The following is a 23,594-nucleotide window of genomic DNA, read 5'->3' as shown; positions in this document are numbered from 1 at the left end:
AACAAACAATGACAAACAAAAAATAACAAACAAACAAAAAATGACAAACAAAAAAAATAACAAGCTAAAAAATAAACAAAAAACTGACAAACAAAAAAATAACAAACAAAAAATAACAAACAAACAAAAAATGACACAAACATGACAAACAAAAAAATGACAAACAAAAAAATAACAAACAAAAAAAATAACTAACAAAAAAATGACAAAAAATGACAAACAAAAAAATAACAAACAAAAAAATGACAAACAAAAAAATGACAAACAAAAAAATAACAAACAAAAAGGACAAAAAAATAACAAACAAACGAAAAATGACAAACAAAAAAATAAACAAAAAAATAAACAAAAAAATAACAAACAAAAAATGACAAACAAACAAAAAATGACTAACAAAAAAAATAAACAAAAAATAACAATAAAAAAATGACAAACAAACAAAATGACAAACAAAAAAAATAACAAGCAAAAAAAATAACAAGCAAAACAAAATGACAAAAAATGACCAACAAAAAAATGACAAACAAAAAAAATAACAAACAAAAAAATGACAAACAAAAAAAATAACAAACAAAAAAATAACAATAAAAAATGACAAACAAAACAAAATGACAAACAAAACAAAATGACAAACCAAAAAAATAAACAAAAAATAACAAAAAATTACAAACAAAAAAATAACAAACAAAAAAAATAACAAACAAAAAAAATAACAAACAAAAAAAATAACAAACAAAAAAATAGCAAGATAAAAAAATAACAAACAAAAAAATAACAAACAAAAAAAATAACAAACAAACAAAAAAATGACAAAAAAATGACAAACAAAAAATGACAAACAAAAAAAATAACAATAAAAAATAACAATAAAAATAACAAACAAAAAAATGACAAACAAAAAAATAACAATAAATAATGACAAACAAAAAAAATAACAAACAAAAAAATGACAAACAAACAAAAAATGACAAAAAAATGACAAACAAACAAAAAAATAACAAAAAAATGACAAACAAAAAAATGACAAACAAACAAAAAAATAACAAAAAAATGACAAACAAAAAAATGAAAAACAAAAAAATAACAATAAAAAAAATAACAAACAAAAAAAATAACAAACAAAAAAATGACAAATAAAAAGGACAAAAAAATAACAAACAAACAAAAAAATAACAATCTAAAACAATGACAAACAACAAAATAACAAACAAAAAATAAAAAAATAAAAAAAATGACAAAAAATAATAAACAAAAAATGACAAACAAAAAAATAACAAACAAACAAAAATGACAAACCGAAAAATAACAAACAAAAAATGACAAACAAAAAAAATAACAAACAAAAAAAATAACAAACAAAAAAAATAACAAACAAAAAAATGACAAACAAAAAAAATAACAAACAAAAAAAATGACAAACAAAAAAAATAACAAACAAAAAAAGATGACAAACAAAAAAATAACAAAAAAATAACAAAAAAATAACAAACAAAAAAAAGTAAGAAACAAAAATAATGACAGTTTATGTTTGAAAATTTTTAAAATGAGGATTTTTTGTTTGTTTCTTTCTTTTTAACGGCAGGCGAAACACTCTTTAAGTTTTGTTATTAATGAGACTAGCTGGATCGCTAGATTTGGTTTGAATCCGTACAATTATGCCTCCACAATCAGATGTCAAAAAAAAAGTCTCTTGTATTTTTAAATAACAAGTAACGAAAATGATTAGAAACAATGTTTATTTTCCAGTGACAACACTGACAACAAGGAGGGGGTCACAGTTGACGGTGCATGTGCAAAATGGCAGAGATACAATGTGTCCACTTTCCTGCCTGTGGTCACTGCTTATACTCTTGTTGTCTGGCTGTCTCTCTTTTATTGGGACAGATGACGTCAGAACATTCCTCTATGTTTACTTTGTTTATCGTCTGAAATGTCGGTCAGTCACGCTGATATCTATCCCTGGGAATTCTATGAGGATTTTTTTCATTTGTGTTTCTTTTTAACCCTTTATGACCTGAATTATGATGCAGATGATTAAAAAAATATATTCATTGTTAATTTTAGTTAGTTTAAAGAGTAATGATATTATGATTGTCTTCAAACTGAAAAAATTATGAAGTTCAATAGTTAAACTATCACTGAGAATTTTTGCATTTCATAAACTTACCTTGATTATTATCCATAGTGCTTGAAAAAAAAAATGTGTTTATGACAACAAATGAAATCCTCCACTCTCTGAGACAGATGGCAGCATTCTGAATGGAAACAATGGACAGTTGCAATCTGGAGGTATCTGGCATCTATCCAGATATTGAACTAATACGTACAAGGCGTGTTTGAATTAATTATGCCGTTATATGCATTTGTTTATGACTGAGCGAATTAGTTTAACCAGGTTATAAAGGGCAAGTGAAGCCCTCTTTAACCTTGGTAGGGAATCACTGGAGTCTGGATAAAAGCACTGTCCTCATCACAGGCCAGCATCTATAACTGATGATGATGAGGAGGAGGGAAAGGAGGAGGAGGGGGAGAAGGATCAATAATTTACATCTTGGACGTTATTCTCACAACGTTTCATTTCTCCGACTTCATTCGGTCGCATCTTGTCAAACTTGGAAATCCTTAATGTATTTATTGCGGACTATTATTCTCATCTTTCTTGGATGTTGTTTCACAAGGTTTCAATCAACTATTCCTCTGCCCTTCGTCAGGTGGTAACCGCGACGGATAGGAACTCTGAATCTCCTGACTGCATCCACTGCAATTACTGCCTTCCATAGTTGTTGTCGTCTCATCACGTTTGGAAATCCTCATGTCGAACTTGGAAATCTTTATGTCGAACTCAGGAATCTGTCCAGAATATCAAACAAAACCTTTTTTCATATTTAATCCACGGTGGTAGTTTGCTCTCGTTCTGTAAGTCCTGAAGTTTTAAGTAATAATATTGTGATAACACGTTGCACACTTGACAGTGATCGCTGACCTCAATGTTGTGTGCCGTAGTCATTTTTTTTTTCGTCTTCTCTTCTTGTTCTGGCCGTATCTTTGTCTTGCACATATTGGTGACTACCGAGGGGATGAGCATGGGTTCACAAGTATATAAAAATGAATAAAATAAAACACAAACTTCGACACATTCTCCAAATATCAGTTGCACTCTGGGTGTGTGTGTGACACCATCATGGGAAACTACCTTCTAAGTGCTAATGTCCATATCTTAGCTTTTCTGTTAAGGAGAGTTCATCAGACCATGTCGACCTGTTCAGAGGATCCAACACGCAACTGTCATCAATCGTCGTAAATCCAAGACCATCCACAAACTGTTTCTTACCATCGTAAACTGTCACAAAATCCACCACTAATCCTAAAACTAACTCTAAAATATATCGACTGATCTTTTGTTTCCGTTACGGCCACACTTTGATTAACAATCCTATTTTAGCATTCATTTGTGTTCCTTGGTGAACAACTTTCTGTACCTTTGTTCTACTGATAAACCTATTGCGTTCTTTTTCTTTCATATTTCTTTTTTTCTTTCTCCTCTACTTCCTGACACTTATGGGGGGGGGACATCAACAGTATCACAATATAACAATAACAAATTAACTTTACCTGAAGATGAGCAGGCATGACAAGTCCAATTTGGTATTTTGTAACCAGTTGGTCAGTAAGCGCATTGAACATGGGTGTCCACAGAGACCATGTAAGGCCGGGGACAAGGGTCAAGAGTTCATTTTCATTCAGACCATTACGGGACACGTAAAGCAGTTTCAGTACCTGTTTTTTTTAAAAAAAAAGGAAAGAAATCAAAAGGCAATTAAGAATGAAACACCCTCTTGGTCAACAAAGTCAGCAAAATATGTATGATCTTCTGAATCAGTGGCCACACAAAATATGGCACCTTTACCTCCTTACATCAAGTAGCTTCATGCTTTGTCTGGAGAGATTTCCATAAAAAAAAAATCAAACAATAAAATCACTGCCACACCTATTTTAGCTTTCTTTTCTGTTCCTTGGTGAACAACTTTCTATATCTTTGTTCTACTGATAAACCTATTTCCTTCTTTTTCTATCATATTTTTTTAGTCCTTACATTCCATGATCGATGTTTCTGACAAAGAGGAAAGAATTGCTGCTTTCTTAGTCAAAATCTATCTCATATTTATTGTTGGTTAATTTTTGATATTGAAGTATTATTTTAATGTATTTTTTTCATATTTTACTTCCTTACATCAAGTAGCTTCATGCTTTGTCTGAAGCGATTTCCATAAAAAACATTAAGCAAACAATAAAACTATCAATTTCGAGAGATGTGAGTACTTAAAAAAAATGGGTACTTGTACAGTTTAATCAACACATTAAAAAATGAAAATATCGAAAAAAGGTTATATTGTATGTATCCTTTTTGGACTGAAGAGCTCTGAAAAAAAATTTCATTTAATTTGATTGAGTAGTTTGTTTTTTTTTGCAGCGGAAAAACACGTTCTTATGAGAGCGCGTTGAAGTCAGCCATTATGAAATTTGTTGAACATGCCACAGGGAGATAACTCCATGTAAAGCACCGATACTCCCTTCCCATCTTTAATTCTAGTTTTTCTTCCTAAAAATCGAACCTTTTGCTCAGTATCATAACAAATTGTTTTTTCGCTGTAAAAAAAACCCCCAAAAAACAATTCAATTTGAGTTTCAGTATAAATCGTGTTCTTTCTTTATTTCTTTATTTTAATCCAATTTTGAAGTTTTGTAACGCTGTCTGTAAAAATTACTGTTCATTATTGACAGTCTAAGAGTTCCACATATCTTGCTTGTTGGGACCTCGGCGATGACGTCATTTACATTAGTGATAGTGTTTTCTGCTAGACGGGTGTTTCTTGTGAAAGTTTGGCGAGGGGGGACCATAGATTGGAGCTCAGCCAAGCATTTGCCATGAAAATAACGATAAAGCAGAGACAAACTCGCAACATCTCTTCTGCGAGAAAGAGGTTGCAGGGAAGAAAAAAGGACATCCCCCACGAGGCTACGAAGTCTATTTTGAACTCTATCAGGGCAGGATAAGTCCTTTCTAGCAGCTCCTGCCCAAATGTGGCAACAGTACTCCATCCTAGGACGTACCTGGCTCTTATATAGATAGAGAATTGCATCTGTAGTGAGATATCTACTGGATCGATAGAAGGATCCCACCATTTTTCCAGTGGCCTTGGCAATGGATTTAATGTATGTGTTCCATTAAGATCAGGAGTAAAGGCCAAGTCCAGAAGCTTGTCAAAACATGAGGCCTCCCCAAGACGAGACTCATTCATTTCAATTGATGCCAGATGGGGATCAGAGCACTGATGATGTAAAGATATATATTTTATTTGGACTACTGTTCTCATCTGGAGTGTTATTCGCCAATGTTTGTATCAATGTAACCTACGACCTTCTTCAAGTGTATCTTTTCAGACTCAGAAATATTATTGTTGAATTCTGGATCTTGCGGACCTGTGATGTAATGGATAAAAGCACTTGGTAAAATTCAGTTGTAAGTGACATTCTTCTGTGGGTGGAAGGTTACATCCTCAGTACAGGCAATACTTCAAAATAAAATTTGCAAATTACTTAGGGCTTCTACCCAGTCATGGCTGATGGAACAAGAGCAGGCTACACCTGTGTATTAAATAAAACGTTCCGTCTGAGTTCAACAGAAAGGCTCTTGAGTTCGACAGAGTAGAAGATCGGAGGTTACATGAGCTGAAATGCAAATTACTTAGGCAGAAGTTGTTATCAATAAGGATTGGTTTGGTTGTTTTTGTTTTACGGCATATCAATCCTTTTCAGGTTATTTAATGCCGAATCCAAAGATTTTAGAAGAAAAATTTTTTAATAGAATATATTTTTTGTTTTCAAGTCGGTTTCTATTCAACCCATAGTTGGGACCCTAACAGGTACTACCACTCCGGGTCAGAGTGTATCTGGGAGTAATGGCAATTAAAGGGTGGCTCCACACTCCCCAAAGCCCACAAGCTGGGGCCTCACCACTGGATATAGTTTAAGGTCATATCCAGGACCATCAATAAGGAAGAACACATAATTGATTAATAATGTTGTTAGTTTTTATTAAATCTTTTAGCATTTGAATAAAAAAAAAACGCCAGGAAATTAGTTGCCAACATAATATATAGTAAAATAGGATAATCAAATTACAAATGAATAACACAAAATATTAATTTACTATGAACTGTTTAAAATGTAGTTATGCTAATTACACTTACAGTTTCGATACCTTTTATTTTATTTTTGCTTTTTTGATTTCTAGCAACAGGGAATTGAAAATCTTGTCGGACATTGGGAAGAAGTTTTAAACAATAAGAGAGCAAACATTGTTTAAATATATTTTTTTTAAACCTTTAGCATTTAAAAAAAATGTGTGAACTTAGTTGCTATTTTGATAGATAGATAGATAGATAGATAGATAGGATTACCTTCACCATCATCTGCCTGGCTTCATCACTCTCCCACAATGACTGAATCTTGTCAAGGACACAAACGTACAGGTCTACACAATCTTGACAGGTGAGCAGTGTGTCAAGGTGAGGCGTTAACTGACCCTCGTGTTTCATTGTCCTGAAAACAGAAAACATGAATAAGTCTGAAAAAAAAAAAAAAAAGCTGTCGGGTGGAGGGGAGGGAGGACAAAGACATTTCATTTATTAATAGCTTGTCTACAACATGCTGTTAATAAATGAAAATGTTGGATATTACATTGGCTGAAACGTGAAATAGTTTTTCTATGATAATCAAAAAAAAAAACAACCAAATAAAATAAACAACCAAATAAATGAATAAACCCTAACCCAACGGTTTTTAATAAAACAGAAAACACAAATGAGTATTTCTAAGACGTGTCTTAAGAATTTGAATATTCAATATTCTGTGAAATGAAAGGAAAAACTCGTGGGGCACGAAAACATTTCATTTATTAATAGTTGGTCTACGACCAAAAAACAAATAAACAAACTTTCTTATTATTTGGATTCTTCAGACTACTGTTCTCATCTTGAGTGTTATTTTAACGACGTTTCAATCAATGTAACCTTCTAACCTTCTTCAGGTGAATCTTACTGAACTTGGGAATCTTTCTGTTGAACTTGGGAATCTGCACGGAATTTCAAATAGAACCCTTTATTTAATCCACGGAGGTAGCATGTTCTCATTCTGTCAGCAATCCTAAGTAATTCGCAATTGTATTTTGAAGAAGGTCGGAGATTACATCGACTGAAACGTTATAAAAACAGCAACGAAGATGAGAACAGTAGTCCGAAGAATCCCAATCATACGAACAATAAACCCTCATCTAAAAAATTCAGAAATGTAAACTTTTTCTTTTATCTATATCTGTATTTATATAAAACTAGCAGCTGGAGTACCCAGCATTGCCCGGGAGTGGATAGGTGGTGTAGTAAGGCAAAACCCGGACAGAGAGTCGTGTTAAAAAAAAAAATGGCAGTAGCGGGCGGGGGATGGGGGCTAGGGGGGGACTGGCTAACCAGAACAAGAGTAGGTAGCCCGGATGTTTAAAAAAAAAAAAATTAGCCCATATTAATCTATATTAGCCGATATGTAAATCCCATGTTGCTTACCATACAATATGCCTGGCGAAAAGCATAGTGAAGAGCGGCGAACATGTTTCTTCAGTCTGACAATGGTCAAGAATCTTTGCCTCCATTTCTCCGCTTAACCGGATGTCAAACAGAACCAATTCTGCTCGCAATAATTCTTTGACGTTCTTCTTACTGAGTGGCTCCAAATAGAGAGTAGCCCATTGTCTAAAGAATACAAAAACGAAACATTAGACAAGGGAAGCCAAGTTATACAGGGTTGTGATACTATCGATGCGTCCCTCCTTCCCCAAGTGTTCGGAAGTTAAAAAAAAGAGAAACAATATATTAAAAAAATGATGAAATAAGAAAAATCAGTAAACAAAGTCATAGGAAGTTGTTCAGCAAGGAACACAAAAGAAAAGAAAAATAGGATTGTTAATCAAGGTGTGGCAATGATTGGGACAGTTATGGACAGTTCATGGACAGTTTTAAGTTTACGACAGTTGCGAATTGGAGATAGTATAAGACAGATTGTGGCTTGGAGCAAATCGAGATGAACTGACATCAACTGATGACAAAGAGGCCTTGACAGACTATGTAAATGTGAACGTTAGCAGTAGAGGGTTGTTTTCCACGATTGTGTCACGCACGCAACTGATATATACTGAAAAGATAAAAGAGAAGAAATCCAGGGCACACGGTGGCGGCTGTTGAGCGATGGAATATATGGTAGCACAGAGTGACCCAAAATAAATGCCGAACATTCATGAAATCCGTTCATAAAATTCAAAATACTTTCTGTAATCAAACTATATTTGACACAATAAATTTAAATCTATGCCTGACTTATCCACCAAATTTCAGCCATGAATTCTCAGCAGTCTTTCTTTTCTGCCTTTTAAAATCCGTTCATGAAATTCACGATGCTTTCTGTAATCAAACTAAACTTAAATCTATGCCTGACTTATCCACCAAGTTTCAGCCATGAATTCCCAACAGTTTTTGTTTTCTGTTTTTTGAAATCCATTCGTGAAATTCACAATGCTTTCTGTAATCAAACTAAACTTAAATCTATGCCTGACTTATCCACCAAGTTTCAGCCATGAATTCCCAACAGTTTTTGTTTTCTGTTTTTTGAAATCCATTCGTGAAATTCACAATGCTTTCTGTAATCAAACTAAACTTAAATCTATGCCTGACTTATCCACCAAGTTTCAGCCATGAATTCCCAACAGTTTTTGTTTTCTGTTTTTTGAAATCCATTCGTGAAATTCACAATGCTTTCTGTAATCAAACTAAACTTAAATCTATGCCTGACTTATCCACCAAGTTTCAGCCATGAATTCCCAACAGTTTTTGTTTTCTGTTTTTTGAAATCCATTCGTGAAATTCACAATGCTTTCTGTAATCAAACTAAACTTAAATCTATGCCTGACTTATCCACCAAGTTTCAGCCATGAATTCCCAACAGTTTTTGTTTTCTGTTTTTTGAAATCCATTCGTGAAATTCACAATGCTTTCTGTAATCAAACTAAACTTAAATCTATGCCTGACTTATCCACCAAGTTTCAGCCATGAATTCCCAACAGTTTTTGTTTTCTGTTTTTTGAAATCCATTCGTGAAATTCACAATGCTTTCTGTAATCAAACTAAACTTAAATCTATGCCTGACTTATCCACCAAGTTTCAGCCATGAATTCCCAACAGTTTTTGTTTTCTGTTTTTTGAAATCCATTCGTGAAATTCACAATGCTTTCTGTAATCAAACTAAACTTAAATCTATGCCTGACTTATCCACCAAGTTTCAGCCATGAATTCCCAACAGTTTTTGTTTTCTGTTTTTTGAAATCCATTCGTGAAATTCACAATGCTTTCTGTAATCAAACTAAACTTAAATCTATGCCTGACTTATCCACCAAGTTTCAGCCATGAATTCCCAACAGTTTTTGTTTTCTGTTTTTTGAAATCCATTCGTGAAATTCACAATGCTTTCTGTAATCAAACTAAACTTAAATCTATGCCTGACTTATCCACCAAGTTTCAGCCATGAATTCCCAACAGTTTTTGTTTTCTGTTTTTTGAAATCCATTCGTGAAATTCACAATGCTTTCTGTAATCAAACTAAACTTAAATCTATGCCTGACTTATCCACCAAGTTTCAGCCATGAATTCCCAACAGTTTTTGTTTTCTGTTTTTTGAAATCCATTCGTGAAATTCACAATGCTTTCTGTAATCAAACTAAACTTAAATCTATGCCTGACTTATCCACCAAGTTTCAGCCATGAATTCCCAACAGTTTTTGTTTTCTGTTTTTTGAAATCCATTCGTGAAATTCACAATGCTTTCTGTAATCAAACTAAACTTAAATCTATGCCTGACTTATCCACCAAGTTTCAGCCATGAATTCCCAACAGTTTTTGTTTTCTGTTTTTTGAAATCCATTCGTGAAATTCACAATGCTTTCTGTAATCAAACTAAACTTAAATCTATGCCTGACTTATCCACCAAGTTTCAGCCATGAATTCCCAACAGTTTTTGTTTTCTGTTTTTTGAAATCCATTCGTGAAATTCACAATGCTTTCTGTAATCAAACTAAACTTAAATCTATGCCTGACTTATCCACCAAGTTTCAGCCATGAATTCCCAACAGTTTTTGTTTTCTGTTTTTTGAAATCCATTCGTGAAATTCACAATGCTTTCTGTAATCAAACTAAACTTAAATCTATGCCTGACTTATCCACCAAGTTTCAGCCATGAATTCCCAACAGTTTTTGTTTTCTGTTTTTTGAAATCCATTCGTGAAATTCACAATGCTTTCTGTAATCAAACTAAACTTAAATCTATGCCTGACTTATCCACCAAGTTTCAGCCATGAATTCCCAACAGTTTTTGTTTTCTGTTTTTTGAAATCCATTCGTGAAATTCACAATGCTTTCTGTAATCAAACTAAACTTAAATCTATGCCTGACTTATCCACCAAGTTTCAGCCATGAATTCCCAACAGTTTTTGTTTTCTGTTTTTTGAAATCCATTCGTGAAATTCACAATGCTTTCTGTAATCAAACTAAACTTAAATCTATGCCTGACTTATCCACCAAGTTTCAGCCATGAATTCCCAACAGTTTTTGTTTTCTGTTTTTTGAAATCCATTCGTGAAATTCACAATGCTTTCTGTAATCAAACTAAACTTAAATCTATGCCTGACTTATCCACCAAGTTTCAGCCATGAATTCCCAACAGTTTTTGTTTTCTGTTTTTTGAAATCCATTCGTGAAATTCACAATGCTTTCTGTAATCAAACTAAACTTAAATCTATGCCTGACTTATCCACCAAGTTTCAGCCATGAATTCCCAACAGTTTTTGTTTTCTGTTTTTTGAAATCCATTCGTGAAATTCACAATGCTTTCTGTAATCAAACTAAACTTAAATCTATGCCTGACTTATCCACCAAGTTTCAGCCATGAATTCCCAACAGTTTTTGTTTTCTGTTTTTTGAAATCCATTCGTGAAATTCACAATGCTTTCTGTAATCAAACTAAACTTAAATCTATGCCTGACTTATCCACCAAGTTTCAGCCATGAATTCCCAACAGTTTTTGTTTTCTGTTTTTTGAAATCCATTCGTGAAATTCACAATGCTTTCTGTAATCAAACTAAACTTAAATCTATGCCTGACTTATCCACCAAGTTTCAGCCATGAATTCCCAACAGTTTTTGTTTTCTGTTTTTTGAAATCCATTCGTGAAATTCACAATGCTTTCTGTAATCAAACTAAACTTAAATCTATGCCTGACTTATCCACCAAGTTTCAGCCATGAATTCCCAACAGTTTTTGTTTTCTGTTTTTTGAAATCCATTCGTGAAATTCACAATGCTTTCTGTAATCAAACTAAACTTAAATCTATGCCTGACTTATCCACCAAGTTTCAGCCATGAATTCCCAACAGTTTTTGTTTTCTGTTTTTTGAAATCCATTCGTGAAATTCACAATGCTTTCTGTAATCAAACTAAACTTAAATCTATGCCTGACTTATCCACCAAGTTTCAGCCATGAATTCCCAACAGTTTTTGTTTTCTGTTTTTTGAAATCCATTCGTGAAATTCACAATGCTTTCTGTAATCAAACTAAACTTAAATCTATGCCTGACTTATCCACCAAGTTTCAGCCATGAATTCCCAACAGTTTTTGTTTTCTGTTTTTTGAAATCCATTCGTGAAATTCACAATGCTTTCTGCATTTGTACGCACAGATTTAGATGACGCTTGACTGCTTTTTTCTTTTGCAAAACTCATTCATATTCTGCAAAATCAAAAATTTACTAATTGTATAATTAGTATTAAAAATAAAGCTCTGAAATTGATTTTTATTTTTTATGAGTAAATTTACTGTAGGGGAATCCATAATGACAAAACAATCTCAATAAACTAAGTCAAAAGGCTATGGAATTCTGTATACAATGCTAAAGAAAAAAAATATAAAACAAATTTCAAAGTTCCACGATGCACGAACTAAATAAATAATAATGTTGAATTTTCCTTTGACACTATTCGTAAATTACGCTTTTAATAATTCACGCGCAAAATACTTTAACACAAGTATGCAGAATGAGAAAACTGTTTTTTACTTGTGTTGTTTTCCAGTAATCCCAAAATTTAAAAACAAAAGTCACGAACAGCTCCATAGCTAAAAGGATTTTAAAAGAACGGGTAATTGTATTCATACTCACTGGACAGTAACACCCACGACCTTGATTTCTATCTATGGAGTCATCTCAAAGAGAATGTCTATCAGAACAATCCACAGATCATTCCTGAAATAGAAACTTACCATACAATAAAAAGTAGATTACCACTGAACTACATATGGATTAGCAATGGTCTGCATAGGCCTATTAACGATTCGACACCATATTTCAAACATTATGAATAAAAACCAAGTATTGGGATATTACCTCCAAGACTGTGGACATGTTTTCTCATTAACGGACGCAATAACCTGGACACCCACAGGAAGAGGGTCAAGAAGCCATTTCAGGTGTAGTTCAGCTTGCTAGTTAAAAAAAAAAAAAAAAAATGAAAGATAATTTGGTATTGAAGAAACGAACACAACATATGTTAGTATTTGGTATGTTTACCGACTAGCATAAGGATTGAACTTACAACATCTTTGTACGATTTGGATTCTTCAGACTACTTTTATTATCTTAAGGGTTATTATTACAACATTTGAGCTGATATAATGGCCGTGCTTGACAGGAAAATTTGAGAGTTTAACAAAATATACCTAAAAAATGTTGGCAATCTTGCCTTGGCAGAGTTCAAAACAGACTTTGTACCTTAGTGGAGGATACCCTTTTCACTTCCCTGCAACCTCTTTCCCACAGAAGAGACGTTGTGAGCCTGTCTCTTCTTTATTGTTATTTTCATGGCAAGTGCTCGACTGAGCTCCAATCTATGGTCCCCCCCCCTCACCAAACTTTCACAAGAAAAACACTATCAATAATTCCCCCCACTCGTTATCTATGCCTAAACCTAAACGTAGATTCCATGAACAAAGCTTCTTTCTTAGAACTGCACGCCTGTGGGACTCTCTTCCGATCGCCTGTTTTCCAGCTGACTACAATCTGATTGTCTTCAAGTCCAATGTAAACAAGTTCTTGATGAACCGTCCCCCTAAGTAATCCAATGTACAAAATTCTCACTACTTATGTTTACTACGCTATAATCACATCCTCGAGTGGCCTCTGGGCCTTGATAAGTGGTGATTCCCGTGTGCCTAATTTCTATGGCATTCATTTCACAGAACATGCCAGTTGAGGTTCTGATCTCGGCAATCAGTCTGGCAGAAACTGGGCCATTTCAGCCATCTTTTATCTGTCAGGCTGAGACATTCGTTCTGGGTAGTCCTAGGAGATCCATCCGAAAAGACTTTGCCTCCTCTATTTAAGGTAAAGTAAGTTTATTGCGTATTGCCTGATCCCCCTCCCCCCAGCTTCCCATCTGGGAAATGCAAACAAGGTAATTCTTTGTTGCGAGGGAAGTGAGACAAAAGAAAAAAATAAATTATCACACGCAGCAGCACGGTCCTTAACAATTTTTATTTTTATAAAGAAAATTATTTTTAAGTGTTTAATGGGAATTCGTAGGCATTACGATGATGCACAAGGCTGATTCTAAACTATTTCTCAAGAGCTATTTTAAAGGGGAGTTAACTGGTGATGAATTTCAAAATGATGTTGTAAGCCATAAAATTTTATTTTCTTTATTAAAAATAAAACTACTTGATCAATTTACATGATTTTTGGTGTATGATATTTTCTTTACGTCACAGGTATGAATATCAAAGATTTTTCTTATTTTTATTTCTTCTTGCAGGATGAGGAAGTTATGGACAAGCATTCATTTGAATTTTTTTTTCATTATTTTTTTGTGAACAAAAGCGGAGGATTGCTTGAAATATAAAAAATAAAATATTAGATATGAAAAAAAACAATAACATCGTTTTTACACTTCAAAAAACCGTCATAACCTTGAAATTACTATTCTAGAAGCATACATGGAAACTTTAACTTTTAGTATTATATATAAGGTGTCTTGAATAAGTTTCCAGACTTTTTTGTACAGGCATTTAAAATTGTCGTAGACTCTTGAAAATTCAGTATGTTATTGCTACACATCTTATGACATGACTGACTATTTTATGATTTCAAGCTCGAATGAACAGCTACAGCAGGAATTGGAATACACCCTACTAAAGCTTGATTTTCACAGCTGGTGAATTTCAAAAATGCAATCTGGATGTGAGGACACTTTAGAAGAACGATATGCAATAAAATTCTGTTTTAAACTTGAAAAAACTGCCACAGAAACATATGGAATTCTTCAGACTGCTTTTAGACCATCTTGCATGAATTAAGCATCAGTATTTGAGTGGCATAAGAGATTCAATGAAGGCAAGGAGTCTGTGAGGAATGATGAGAGGTGTGGTAGGAGTAAGAATGTCAGAACATCAGAGTTGATTGGCCAAATAAAGAATTACATGGATAAGGACCGTCATGTGTTTATAGAGACAATAAGTTCACAGTTTGATATCAGTGTGGGGACTGTACACACAATTATTCATGAAGAACTGATGATGCGGAAGATTTGCACGAAGGCACTAGTCCACAACTCCATCCTTGTCACAGACTATTTAACCAAGATGGGCATCAAGACATTTCCTCACCCTCCCTTATAGCCCAGACCTTGTTCCCTGTGACTTTTGGTTATTCCCTAAGCTCAAGGAAAACCTTAAGGGCTGTTGGTTTGAGACAATTGCGAAGATGAACGAGACTGTGGACGAGGGTCATTGACACGCTCACACAAGAGGACTTCCATGGAACCTTCCAGAAGTTGTTGGAACGCTACAACAAGTGCATTGCAGCCGGAGGAGATTACTTTGAAGGGGACAAGAGTTTCATGTGTGTTCTATCAATAAAAAGTGCACATACGAAAAAAAAGTCTGGAAACTTATTGAGGGCACCTCGTATATTTCTTGTGATATACCTGAAAGAGGTCAATGGAATCTAACACAAGTAAGACGCCTCCTGGTAATCTTGAAGAGACTTTTTCCAACCATCGAGGGAATTCTTCTTCCAGACGCACGGGATTACAAGTTAAAGCCGGGGGAGACGTAACATGTTGCATCAGCTGAAAAAAAAAGACATATTTAGTTTAATTAATAGTTTAATTAATAGTTTGATTGATAGTTTAATTAATAGTATTATTGATAGTTTTATTAATAGTTTAATTGATAGTTTAATTGATAGTTTTATTAATAGTTTTATTGATAGTTTTATTAATAGTTTAATTGATAGTTTAATTGATAGTTTTATTAATAGTTTTATTGATAGTTTTATTAATAGTTTGATTTTAATTAATAGTTTAATTAATAGTTTAATTGATAGTTTAATTAATAGTTTAATTGATAGTTTAATTAATAGTTTAATTGATAGTTTAATTTATAGTTTAATTGATAGTTTAATTTATAGTTTTATTGATAGTTTAATCAATAGTTTAATTGATAGTTTAATAGTTTTATTAATAGTTTAATTTTAATTAATAGTTTAATTGATAGTTAAATTAATAGTTTAATTGATAGTTTTATTAATAGTTTATTAATAGTTTAATTAATAGTTTAATTGATAGTTTAATTGATAGTTTAATTGATAATTTTATTGATAATTTAATTAATAGTTTAATTGATAGTTTAATTAATAGTTAAATTGATAGTTTAATTAATAGTTTAATTGATAGTTTAATTAATAGTTTAATTGATAGTTTAATTAATCGTTTAATTAATAGTTTTATGCAAAGCGGTCAAAGAGTAGGTGGAGCCCTTTGTGGAAATTCAGATGCTTTCAATTTTTGTTAAATCTTAATAATAGACTGGCATCTGTTCTATTTAGAGAAACAATGGACACCCCCCACCTGTAAGAGTGCCTGTGCATGTGTAAATGTGAAGCAAGGATTGCACAATAACCCAACCACATCTTTCCTGGGTCGGTACTGCCTGATTCCAGTGGCCAAGAGAAATCGAGGACGACTGGAAACAATGCTGAGATAAGCAGAGAGAAAATACAGCACTTGGTATTCACAAATGGTCACCCATTGAAGTACTGACAAGGCTGAACGGTGCTTAACTTCGGTGATCTAATGGGAACCGTTGTGTCAGCATGATTATGCCATAAATTTTAATGATATTATTGATAATATTAGGCATCAATTAAAATAAATATTCCCCAATTTTCCGTTTCTTGATTTTAAACGATTTTACGGAATATATGATATGGGCAGAGTCTCTTATTTTAAAATTCAAATATTTCAGATTTTCATTATATTTGAACCATAATTATTAGACACCAAATAAGAAAAAATTCCTTGAATTATAGTTTCTTCTTAAGATACCTTAAGCTTGAATCTTAAATTTCATACATTTTCCAGAATCATAAATCATGTAATGGCTTTTTATAAAAAATTAATATCAAGATTCCAAGGTTTAGTATGATATCTTGATTTTAATTTCTTTAAAGGAACAGAAAAGTGGTACAAAGGAGGGAATTAATTTTACCCATTGTGAGACGGGTATTCTTCAGTTCTTTATTAAGAGCTAGAAGACTACTCACGCCTACATAGAGGACATTGCAAAGGCTGCTGCAAAGAAGGTGGGACTACTCACGCCTGAGAGTATCCTGTACCTCTACAAAGCCACCATTCACCCATGCATAGAGTATTGTGTGCCACATCTCGGCTGGTGCATCTACCACTAGTCTCTCCCTCTTAGATAAAGTCCAAAAAAGGGTTGTCAATCTAATCGGTCCCACTTCATCAACTAAGCTCCAGCCTCTGTCTCATCACCGCAACGTTGCATCACTGTGCATGTTTTACAAATATTTTAATGGAATGTGTTCTGATGAACTTGTTTCACTTGTACCCCCCTCCTCGACGTACATATCCTCGACAAAACCGCTTAGCAATAAGATCTCACCCCTTCACTGTTGTTGTCCCTAAATGCCAGAAAGCTTTCTATTCTAATAGTTTCTTCCCTCGAACAGTTAGACTTTGGAATTCCCTTCTTGCTGCCTGCTTCTCTGACTGTACTGATATACAGAAGTTTAAATGTAACATAAACAAATATCTTGGTTGATTGGTTGGTTGTTTTTGTTTTACTGCATATCAACCCTTTTCGGGTTATTAAATGCCGAATCCAAAGATTTTGAAGAAAAATTTTTTAATAGAATATATTTGTTGTTTTCAAATCAGTTTCTATTTAACCCATAGTTGGAACCCTAACAGGTACTACCACTCCAGGTCAGAGTGGACCTGGGAGCAATGGCAATTAAAGGGTGGCTCCACACTCCCCAAAGCCCACAAACTGGGGCCTCACCACTGGATATAGTTTAAGATCATATCCAGGACCCCCATTGAGGGACTTTTACCCTCTGCAGGGAGGGCAGTCAGCGTATTCTAATGCCCCACCGACAGGGCCACAAATATCTTGTTAATCTTTCCTAGACATGGCCCCAAATAGCAGCCCCTTACGTCCAAGTGGTGATATGCTTTGTAAGGGGTGAACATGAGTTAAAAAAAAAAAAAAAAAAAAAAAAAAAAGTTGACAATTTTAAATATGGGAGATGAAAATATAAATGGACAGTACTTTCCAAAGAAGAAAGGATAATAGATTTGGTTGTTTTGTTTTACGGCATATCAACCCTTTTGGGTTATTTAATGCAGAATACAGTAATTTTCGTAAAAGATTTTATGCTTCAAGTTCTTCAGATCTTCAAATATTTATTCATGGTGTTTGGTTTGGTTGTTTTATTTTATGGTATATTGACCCTTTTCAATGTATTTAATGCTGAATCTTGTAATTTTTGAAAAAAGTTTTTCTGCTTCAAGTTTGTTATATCTTCAAATATTTATTCATAGAGTTTACTTTGTTTTACGGCAAATCGACCCTTTTCGGGTTCAGTCATTTTGATAAATATATCTTCAGACAGTCTGAACAGATAATAGATAACCAGAATAAAAATTTATCCAACTTTGAATTTTTTGATCGATGAACAAAAGATCAAATTATTACCTGAGCTGTGAGAAAGGGTCTCATTTTCAAACGTCAAAGATGATGCAATTGGCATTTCAGAACAGCTGATTATAGGTTAACAATAAATCGCAGCAGAAAGGTTTTTGATTCAGTTATAGATTTGTCCACCTAGCAATAGCATTGGTTCTTTCCGGAGAACTTGGAATTGCGACTCTAATCACCACGTATGTTGATAATTTAAAAAAAAAAAAACTACTTTTGCAATTGTAAAAAATGTATTACAGTTTATTCTTGTTTAAAGAATGTTTATAACTGAACTGTTGTGATTTTAATTATACATACGTTTTGAGAAGTGGGGTTAGCAAGCTATTTGAAATTGACCATTACTCCTGATCTTAAATGGAACACGTACATCAAATCTGTTGCCAAGGCCGCTGGAAAAATGGTGGGATCTTTCTATCGATCCAGTAGATATCTCACTGCTGATGCAATTCTCTATCTATATAAGAGCCAGGTACGTCCAAGGATGGAATACTGTTGCCACATCTGGGCAGGAGCTGCTAGAAAGGACTTGTCCTGCCTTGATAGAGTTCAAAATAGACTTCATAGCCTCGTAGGAGATGTCCTTTTCTCTTCCTTGCAACCTCTATCTCACAGAAGAGATGTTGCGAGTTTGTCTCTGATGTATCGTTATTTTCATGGAAAGTGTTCGACTGAGCTTCAATCTATGGTCCCCCCTCGCAAAACTTTCACAAGAAACACTCGTCTAGCTGTAAACACTATCAATAATTCCCCCCACTCTTTATCTGTGCCTAAACCTAAACGTAGATTCCATGAACAAAGCTTTTTTATTAGAACTGCACGCCTGTAGAATTGTCTTCCGTTTTCCTGCTTTCCGGCTGACTACAATATGGTTGTCTTCAAGTCTAACATAAATAAGTTCTTGATGAGCCGTTCCATATAAGTTATCAAATTTAACAAATTTTCATTACTAATGATTATCATATTGTCCAATTTCTACTGCACACTCTTTAACCCTTATCCTTGAGTGGCCTCTGGGCCTTGATAAGTGGTGACACCCATGTAAAAAAAAAAAAAAAAAGAAGCGTCATGATAATAGACGACCAGAAGAAAAATATGTTCGACTTCATATTTTTCCATCGATGAAGAAAAGATCAAATTCTTACCTGAGCTGTGAGAAATGGCCTGATTTCCAAACGTCAAAGATGATGCAATTGGCGTTTCAAAACAGCTGAATATAGGTTAATTGGTTGTACATCAATCAGAACAGAAAGGTTTTTGATTCAGTTACATCACAGAGAACTTGGAATTGCAACTCCAATCACCATGTGTTGATGAATTGTAATAAAACTACTTTTGCAATCGTAAAAATGGAATGACTGTTTATTGTTGTTTAAAGAAGTGTACCCTGAATGTCTATTGCTGAACTGTTGTGATTTTAATTATACGTACATTTTGAGGAGTGGAATTAGCAAGCCATTTGAAAGAAGCGTCACGATAACCCGACGACCAGAAGAAAAATGTGTTCAACTTCATACTTTTCGATCGATGAACGCATAAAAAACACCAAATTCTTACCTGAGCTGTGAGACGCCGTATCATAAGAATGGCATCAGCACTAACCGATGATTCGGAACCAACAAAATGGCACATCACAAGACTGTTAGGGTATTTCTCCTGATGAAGTTGAGTCCTGGAATTGAAACATCACTGATTAAACTGACACTGTTTTAGAAAAGTCTGCTGCAAAAAAACATAGGTTCCATCTATTTAGCTAGAAAACAATTAAAAGGTTTTTACACGGCGGTCACCACTTATCAAGGCCCGGAAGCCACTCAGGGATAAGGGTTATTGCAAGTACAGTACGTTAGTGTGGAGATTTATTGAAGTGTTTACTTGAGGTGGCGGTTCATTAGGAATTTGTTTACATTGGACTTGAAGACATCCAGGTTGTAGTCAGGTGGGAAGCAGGCAGGCGGAACAGAGTTCCACAGGCGTGCAATTCTAAGAAAGAAGCTTTGTTCATGGAATCTACGGTTTGATTTAGGCACAGATAAAGAGTGGGGAAAATTTTTGACAGTGGATTCAGCTAGACGGGTGTTTTTCATGAAAGATTGGCGAGAGGGGACCAGAGATTGGAGTTCAGACGAGCACCTGCCATAAAAATAACAATAAAACAAGGATAGGCTCGCAACGTCTTTTCTGTGGGAGAGAGGTTGCAGGGAAGAGAAAAGGGCATACCCCCACAAAACCACAAAGTCTATTTTGTACTCTGTCAAGGCAGGATAGGCTGTTTTTAGCAGCTCCTGCCCAGATATGGCAGCAGTACTCTATCCTTGGATGTACTTGGCTTTTATATAGATAGATGCTCTATGCATTTTAAGCTAAGTAAGAGTGTTAGATTATGCTGGAGCGACACCAAGTTACCTTGTTGATAATCAATTTTCCTAAATCGATTATTTTTATTAAAAGTTAAATGTTCGATAAACTGTGTTATTTGTCGATATGCAGAGTTAGTTTTTGTACAAAGACAAAAATGTTTATAGGATTTTTGGAATGAGTTAGTAGAACAACAAACAAAAGAACCAGAAATGCGACCTTGACGAAATGAATGCTAAAATACTCAAACAAATAGGTTTCAAAATAACAGATCAGAATAGAGAAAACGTGACTAAAAGTCACATGTTAAAAGATGTGAGTTGAATGACATAAAAGCAACCGAGTAATTAGATATACACAGAGTTAGTCAGTGGTCAATTAGACGGACAGACAGACAGAGCTGAAGTGTTGGAGACAGAGTCAGCTAGCGACAGAGCCCATGACCCTGTATGCAAAGAAGAAACAGGATCTGTGTGCAATCGTCAATCAAGCCCCACAGATGAACGAAGGTATGTTTCCTGTTTGGCAAAATGTAAACTCCCAAGAAAGATGTTCTGTCTCTTTGTTGTAAGGAACTGTTTGTTTATAAAATATTACATGTCCTGTTGAAATTGTATCTATATGCATGGTATTTATATGTATGGGTATATGTAATATGTATGTAAGCAGTTATACAGACATTTACAAGGAATATTATCAAACACTAGATGACACAAGAAACTCATTATATACCCATGTACATTATATACACCTCTTACATATATATATTTACCAGCATTTCGGTCCGGCGTTGCCCGGATGTTTGGAGGTGTATGCTGAGCAAAAAAAAAAAGAAAAAAGTCAGTCTTTTTAACTTTGACCCCTATTATTACCCCTTAACATTTATTGTTTTGGGCTCAAATCAAGTTATTAAGTTAGATCCATGTCCAAGGAACCTATATCTAAAATTTCAAGTATTTAGATCCAAAATCGGCGGAGGAGTTTGGTAGAGTTCTCAAAGGTAAAATCGTTGAACTTTGACCCCTTAACAACCAAATTTCTGTCCGAAAACGGATTACAAAAATTTTCCCAAATCTCAGTACCCTGTATGTCAAATTTCGAGTCTGTAGTCTTAAAATTGACAGAGTTATTGCGTAGAGAAATGTACACAACACGTTCACTTTTACAGATAGATAGATAGATAGAAAAACAAAAATATATACGTATAGATAAATATATATGGAAACAATTTTGTGTTTACTGCACACTTTTTACGCAAATATTATGCAAGTATAAATCATGTAGAATATCTGCATGAATATAATTACACGTAATACTTAACTAAAGAGGATCATCTCATAAGAAAACCGAAAAAAAACTAATAGGGAATTAATTAAAATGAATGTTTAAAAGAATATGCAAATGACCTAGATCTTTTGCAGATGAATGCAATTCCACGACCCATATATAAGAAAGTTTTATTTTCTTTTTAAATAGAAAAGAGGGTTTTTAATATGAATATTAATACACACAAAAGAAAAACGAATTTATAGGAGTATATATATATATATATATATATATATATATATATACAGACCCCGCTATTTTACATACTGTTAGTGCTGTGCTCCCCTTGAAGGGAGTACTACATAACAGGAGCTAGTCATCTCCTATACTTGAAAGTTGTGAGAAAATTATATATGTATATATAGTCATCCACATACAGCGCTGTTTCACAGCTCATCAGCACGGCTAGACAATCAACTACCTCAAGCCAGGATCGAAACCCGACCACTCATATGACAGCCGGAGCTTCTAACCGTTGCGCTATTTGGCTGCTGCTATGCAGGCAGTGAATTAACAATGTTTGGCATTGTCCAAATACCTAAGCTCAATTTGTTTACACAATTTGTACATACATACATATATATATATATATATATATATATATATGTATCAACTTTTTCTACCCCATTATAAATGATCACCTTCAAATAAAGGTGTCATTTTATAATCCTGAAGAAGGCCCTTTGAAAATTGAGGACGAAACGTTGATAGTTTTCTTATGCTATAGTTTTTCCTTTTCTCTTTCACATAACGTCATCCCGTTGTATCTATTTTTATTCATAAATACTAGCGGGACCTGTGGAAATTCCACAGGGGACTCATTCATATGTAATATATTGATGTTGACATTCTGTAGATGTTCAGTGTAAATGGAGACGCTCTGATATTATTGTAGCTTTTTTGTTAAAACTGCAAAAGTATTTATTTAAGCAAGCACGAATGCCTGGTAAAACCTGGTTGTAAAGTACGCTTAAATATGATATTTCAATTCTTGCAGATTTTGTATATATTATTATAGAGTTAATATTCTATCGATTTTTATATATTATAAAGTTGCGATTTCAAATTAAAAAAAAATATATTCACAAGACTTGAGTACATTAACTTGAATCAAAACCCAAATAAAAATTTATGAGGAAAAAAAAAAAAATATATATATATATATATATATATATATATTCTATAATATAAAGCTGAATGTGTGTGTGTGTGTGTGTCTGGTCACGAATAGGCTCCTATATGGTTGACTATTTTAAAAAACTGATTACATATAATGATAGAAGATGTATCGAGACACAGGAATAGGTATGTTTGATCTGGCAGAACGGTGGTTCATTAAAATTGTGGGGTCTGCGTTCGCGCCTGGTCCACAAAGTATGGAAATAAAAAATTTAAAAAAACGTTTACAAGTGTTTTTGATATAGACGTACATAAGAATACTTTGATAAGTATGTTTTAACTTAAATAGGGATGGTATAATAAAATTGTGGGGTCTGCGTTCACGCCTGGCCACCATAGAATGGAAATAGGCACAAACTTTAATAAAGACTTTTCATATCTATCCGCATAAGTATACTTTGATAATTATGTTTCAGTTTGAAGAAATTATGGTATAATAAAATTATGGAGTGTTCGTTCGCACCTGACCTCCATAGAATGGAAATATGTCACAAAATTTAACAAGGTTTTTTAGTATAGATCCAC

The 23,594-nt window shown here is 33.7% G+C and overlaps 1 protein-coding gene across 2 annotated transcripts in view; it reads right to left on the bottom strand.

Annotated features, from left to right (window-relative positions):
- The window catches only part of LOC145268670 (nephrocystin-3-like), a 110,279-nt gene that overhangs the window by 26,113 nt on the left and 60,572 nt on the right, over nucleotides 1-23,594 (bottom strand). For both annotated transcript variants that reach the window (XM_080124160.1, XM_080124161.1), the window contains 6 exons: nucleotides 19,764-19,878; nucleotides 15,128-15,271; nucleotides 12,535-12,632; nucleotides 7,620-7,805; nucleotides 6,462-6,603; nucleotides 3,613-3,777 (listed from right to left, as the gene is read on the bottom strand). In XM_080124160.1, coding sequence (XP_079980286.1) covers nucleotides 3,613-3,777; nucleotides 6,462-6,603; nucleotides 7,620-7,805; nucleotides 12,535-12,632; nucleotides 15,128-15,271; nucleotides 19,764-19,878 — 850 coding nt within the window. The remainder of the gene's footprint in view (nucleotides 1-3,612; nucleotides 3,778-6,461; nucleotides 6,604-7,619; nucleotides 7,806-12,534; nucleotides 12,633-15,127; nucleotides 15,272-19,763; nucleotides 19,879-23,594) is intronic.

Source organism: Euprymna scolopes, chromosome 44 (assembly GCF_053919585.1).
Source record: "Euprymna scolopes isolate OS-2025 chromosome 44, ASM5391958v1, whole genome shotgun sequence".
NCBI classification, from domain to species: Eukaryota; Metazoa; Mollusca; class Cephalopoda; order Sepiida; family Sepiolidae; genus Euprymna; species Euprymna scolopes.
The sequence above is the reverse complement of the archived record's forward strand: the minus strand, read 5'-3'. Positions and strand labels throughout refer to the sequence as shown.